The 5421-nt window shown below is 63.5% G+C and overlaps 1 protein-coding gene across 1 annotated transcript; it reads right to left on the bottom strand.

Annotated features, from left to right (window-relative positions):
• Positions 1-1307: 1307 nt before the first annotated feature.
• Positions 1308-2497, bottom strand: LOC103602512 (double homeobox protein 4-like protein 4). Its single transcript, XM_008586920.1, has 2 exons — positions 1983-2497; positions 1308-1866 (listed from the first exon to the last, which is right to left on the bottom strand). Exons 1-2 carry the CDS (start codon positions 2495-2497, stop codon positions 1308-1310), a joined length of 1074 nt encoding a protein of 357 aa, XP_008585142.1.
• Positions 2498-5421: the final 2924 nt, after the last annotated feature.

The following is a 5421-nucleotide window of genomic DNA, read 5'->3' as shown; positions in this document are numbered from 1 at the left end:
CCCGGCTCTTGAAGGCGCACTTAGGCGGCAATCAAGACTAGTCAGCGCCTGGCGGGTGCTGCGCGCCCCCGGGGTCACCGGGTCAGCGAGGCCTGGGTGCCTCTAACGCGCAGGAGCCGGAGCCCAGCGGCTGGGGCCGGGCGGGAGACGGGGGCCACCTGCCCCGGGGTGGGTGGGAGCCCGGGCTGCTGGGCTTTCGGCTGCGCGCCGGCACTCCACGCTTCCCACCCCAGGAGGCGCTGTTTGTCAAACTTGGCCGCCTTGGAAGGAGGCGCCTGCACGTTCTCAGTTGGAGAACTGAGACTTTTTCAGGGTCGGGCTTCAGGAACGTTAGGCATACAGACTAAATTTGGAGGGCAGGGGTCCGCTGCGGAGAACCAGGGTCTGCTACCCTTTAGATTTCGCCTCTCACCTGTGTACCCAACCGTGCCCCCCGCCTTCCAGTGCAGGAGAGAGAGGTGCCCCATGTGCCAGGAGACTTGCCCAGTTACTTGCCTCCGCCTCTGAGGGCAGGCAGGGAGCGGGGCCTGGCTTGGCTCTCTCACCAGATGCCTTCCGAGGCCCCCGCGGCTTCCGTCTCCGCGCGGAAAGGGCGAAGGTGCGATCTCTGGGCCTGAAAGACCCACCCGAACCTGGCCCGGCTCCTCTCCGTCGGCAACTTAAGAGGTTGGGGTGGTCCGAGTGCGGAGCCCTTGCTTCCCCTCCACCCCGGCCTCCGGGCGAGCGTGGTCCCGTGGCGCGAGGCAGATCCGGGGCGCACGCCGGGGCCGCGTCACCCACTCGCGGTGGGCAGGCTTTGCCAGGGCTTGGCGGTTCCACCCTACCCCGCAGTTCACCGGACTTTCTAGGCGCATCCCTCCGGGCCCCTCTAGCCTTATTCCAGCTGGGGCTCAGGGTCAGTCTGTCTGTCCCTTTTCGGGTTCTTTCCCTGGGTCCTGCCAGTGCTCGGCTTCTGGCCCGAACCCCAGGCTCGAGCATGGTTGGCAGCCCGGCCGTCCTCACCTTCTGAGCGTGACCCCCGGGCGTGCAGGACGTGGGGGCGGGCCGCGCTTGCAGCAGCACTGGCGGCGGGGACACGAACCACGGACCTTTGGCGCATTGGCTCTCCTCCTTTCCCGAAGGCTGCAAGTGACATAGCCGGGCCACCTGGGCCGTGCACCCTCCGAGGGCGACCCGCTCAGATGAGTCCGCGCACCCTCACATACTCGGGGGGGGGGGGGGGGGGGGCTCGGCTTCCAGGAATCGCCGGCCGGGCTTCTCAACGCCGGAAATGCAGATTGTTACTCTTTGGAAGGATGGTAGGGAGGTCAGCGGGCGCCCTGGGCTCGGCCGCGGGCAAGAAGGGGCACACAGGGTGTCTTGGGCGCTGGGCTGGCGTTGGCTTGGCAGTGGGCCTCGCAGCCTAGGACCCCACCTGAGCCGAAGTTTCTGGGTGGGGGTGGCTCAGAGGCCAGCAGCAGCCCAGCTCCCTCGTTCCAGGCCTTGCACCGCACGGCGGTGGGGGACCCAGGACTGCGGAGGTGAGAAGGGGCAGTTCCCCCAGAGCGCGCAATGAACAGCCGCCCCTCCGCGGGTGGGTAGTGGGCACAGGCGGAGGACCTGGCGCACGTGGCGGCCTGGGCACTGGGTGGCTGGGCAGGCAGGCTGGGCCCTGGGAGGTCAGAGCGCCCGGCCAGGCTTCTAAGGCGGTGCTGCGGGTCAGCCGCCCGAGCGCCGCCGTGGTCTTGGCCCCCGTGCCCCGCACGCCGCTCCCGGAGCAGGGCGCCAGGGGCGGAGGGCGCTGTCTCTTTAAGGTCACTGCCTGCTCCGGCACGACGTAGGGAGGACAGCTGGGCACTGGCCATCTGACTGACTCCGACTTGACATCTGGGAGCCCACTGGTGTGTGGCACGCGAAGCGCTTGATGCCGCTATTTAAATGCAAATGCGAGGGGCTCATTGAAGCCTCTCCCCGTAAATCCGCACAAAAGGAACACTTCCCACCCTCCGACAAGAAGGGGCACACAGGGTGTCTTGGGCGCTGGGCTGGCGTTGGCTTGGCAGTGGGCCTCGCAGCCTAGGACCCCACCTGAGCCGAAGTTTCTGGGTGGGGGTGGCTCAGAGGCCAGCAGCAGCCCAGCTCCCTCGTTCCAGGCCTTGCACCGCACGGCGGTGGGGGACCCAGGACTGCGGAGGTGAGAAGGGGCAGTTCCCCCAGAGCGCGCAATGAACAGCCGCCCCTCCGCGGGTGGGTAGTGGGCACAGGCGGAGGACCTGGCGCACGTGGCGGCCTGGGCACTGGGTGGCTGGGCAGGAAGGCTGGGCCCTGGGAGGTCAGAGCGCCCGGCCAGGCTTCTAAGGCGGTGCTGCGGGTCAGCCGCCCGAGCGCCGCCGTGGTCTTGGCCCCCGTGCCCCGCACGCCGCTCCCGGAGCAGGGCGCCAGGGGCGGAGGGCGCTGTCTCTTTAAGGTCACTGCCTGCTCCGGCACGACGTAGGGAGGACAGCTGGGCACTGGCCATCTGACTGACTCCGACTTGACATCTGGGAGCCCACTGGTGTGTGGCACGCGAAGCGCTTGATGCCGCTATTTAAATGCAAATGCGAGGGGCTCATTGAAGCCTCTCCCCGTAAATCCGCACAAAAGGAACACTTCCCACCCTCCGAGGAGGCGGCGGCGGCGGCGGCGGCTCTAGGGCCACCCGTGCAAATCGCGTTGGGCGCGGGGCCCTGAGCGGTCGCCGCCGCGCTCGCGGCCAGCAGGGTCCCCGGCAAAGGTCAGGCTCCGCCCGACCCGGCCCGTGGACGCCCGTCTGGCTCCCGGGAGCGGTCTGCGCGCGGATGTTAGACCGCTGGCCGCCGCGGGCCTGCGCAACTTCCAGAAGTCCAGCCTGCCCCCCCTGCACTCCCTCCTTCTGGGTACCCGGAGCCCCGCGTGCCCGGGAAAGGGCGAGGGGCGGGGCGTGGCTCCTGGGGAGGCGGCCGGGCGCGGGACGCGCTCCGAGCATCTCTCGGGACGTTCGGGAATTGCCCTGCAGCCCCTCCCCTACCCCTGGCCTAGGAGCTCTGTCCCCAGCTCCCCTCTGCTGCGGCTCCCGCCCTATCAAATCGAAAATCTAGGGGTCGGGAGGGAGCTGCCCTCCCAGGCCGCTCCGCAGCAGGCCGGGTTGGAGACCCTGCCCGGGCGGCGAGTCCTTGTGCCCGCAGCTCGGAGCCAGCAGTGGAGTGACAAAAAAGATAAAGTTGGTGAATGATAAAGACCGTATTTTCCACGCTTTGGGTGCGGGACCAGATGATCTAGAAAATGAGCTGAAATGGATTCAGCCTCGGAGCCTGTTGTGAGAGCAGCTGATTCCCCCATTTCGGGCCAGATGGCTGCTGAACACAGATTTGCATTCATTTTCGCTTAATATCGTCCAAAATAGTGGGGCAGCTGCATTTGTTGTCAAAAAGGTTTAAAACCCCTTTTCTTTCTGGGGCAGGATCGTTACCTTATGTGATGGGCTTATAGAACTTTTTTTTCCTCTTTAGTCAACAGTATCAGATTTAGAAGGATTTGTTTTTAAACCTTCTAATTTGGTAATCAGATTTAAATCGCCTTGGCGCGTGTAATCTGAATTAAAGATACTGTAAATGATTTTAAGCATGATACTTTCTTAGCGCAAGGAAGGGGCAGCTCCAGTGCAGGCTGGACATTTTAGGAAGTGTGCTACAAAGGAAGCATTGTTTCCTTTTTCCAACTTCATCTTTCCCGAAAAGGCACTTTGCATATTCTGACAATAACGCTCGCCTGGCCGCTCGCCCTGCGTGAGCCCCCGAAGCAGCTACACGCGCAGAGACAAAGCATTTCTCAACCCCACCCTCCACCGATGGCCAACTTTATTTTGCGTTGTCCCTCCACGAAGACAGTGTTCTCTCCTACACACGGGTCTGCTGGGGGTGGAAAGCGCTGGACTTATTAGGAATACAGAAATTTTCTTTTAATTTATCGTGAATAGTTTCCATACACTTTGATTTAAGGTTATTAACATTCTATAGACAGCGGCATCTTTAATATGTGGCGATCGCTTCTAAAGACTAATCTCATTACCCTCAAATAGTCATAAAATATGATTTTATTATACTTACGTATTTAATTAGACGGCCGGCACCGTAGTGGATTTTGAGAAGGGACTGGCGCAACAGCTTTCATAATTCACTTATCTTTGGCAATAGTCATTAACCCCCAACACCAGCAAAATAGATGGCTTTCCAACACATCTTTTTTCCTCACCCCTTCCAAGAGGCGTGGGGGTCCCCAGATAACGTAAATCGGACTTGGATTTTCCCGATTAATTAAAATAATAACGTACACACGCTACCAATTCACGAAAAAGGGAGTGCTACCCCAGACCCGGCAGGAAGAGGCTGCCCTGCCACACACTTGCGCCCTGAAACCTTTTTTTTTTTTTTTTTTTTAAGTCAAAAGGGCCTGATTTCTCTTGGCAGGGAAGTGCCGGGGACAGCTCCTGGTCGTCCCCTGCGTCTCCGCTCGGTGTCACACAGACGTCCTTTGGGCGGGCCGTGCGCCTGGGCGCCAAGTCCGGACTGCAGGAGTTGGGCCGCCGGGCCCACGCGCTGCCCGCGCCCGGCCTCCCTTCCGATTCCTCGAAACCAGGTCGGGAAGCCGCGCGCCGCGCGCTCACCCGGGCCGGGTGGCACCGAGGGCAGGGCCCTGGCGCCCGCGGCGTCCGCTCGGCTTTTAGAGCGGTCGGCGCCGGGGAGGTCTGGCCACCGCGCCGGGCGCTTAGCCGGACACCCGGCTCCAGGTGGCCGGAGAGACCGGCGCGCTTCCCGTCGGCCCAGAGAGGCCGGAGCCTTCTTTGTCGTTCGCCGCGCCTAAGGACAGGCCGGGGACCGGGGTCTCCCGCGGCCACTCGGGAAGCGGGAGCATCTGGCAGAACCTGCCTCCGACGTGGATACCCGGCCCGGCGCTCGGCGGCCTCCGCCGGGTAGGAAGCACGGGGCGCCCGGCGGGGCTCAGACGGGGACAGACCGGCCCCACAGCAGCCTTAGGTCTGCTTAGAAATCAGGCTGAGCTGCGCGTCCCGGCTCGGCGGGGAACCCTCGGCCTCCTCCCCGCGGTCGCCCTCCCTCTCCCCGCCTTTCCTTTTGGGCCTCCCCGGGGCGAGCTGCGGTCCCTTGCCTTTACGCATGCATTTGGGCAACTTGGGGCGCTTCGGCATTTCCCAGGCGCCAGCACCCCCTCCCCCATCGTGTTTTGACTGTGTGGCAGGCTTTGCGGGAAGGTGTTAGGGGGCCAAGCTGCAGCCGTGCACTGGCTACGTTTGTTTCTTTTCGAGATTTATTTGGGCGACGAACAATTTCCTCGGCTGCGGCCGGGCGCTAGGAGCCGCGGCGCGCGGCGGGGGGCGGCGGCGGCGCTCGGCGGCGCTCCGCCGGGTAG

Source organism: Galeopterus variegatus, unplaced genomic scaffold, assembly GCF_000696425.1.
Source record: "Galeopterus variegatus unplaced genomic scaffold, G_variegatus-3.0.2 Scaffold4180, whole genome shotgun sequence".
Lineage (NCBI taxonomy): Eukaryota > Metazoa > Chordata > Mammalia > Dermoptera > Cynocephalidae > Galeopterus > Galeopterus variegatus.
This window is presented reverse-complemented; position numbering and strand designations above follow the sequence as displayed.

Excerpts from the sequence above, each read along its gene's own strand:
- LOC103602512 (XM_008586920.1), bottom strand. The coding sequence starts at position 2,497 with ATGGCCAGTGCCCAGCTGTCCTCCCTACGTCGTGCCGGAGCAGGCAGT. Across the intron at positions 1,867-1,982 it reads GTGCCCCTTCTTGTCGGAGG|ATGTCAAGTCGGAGTCAGTC; the intron begins GTGGGAAGTGTT and ends GTGGGCTCCCAG.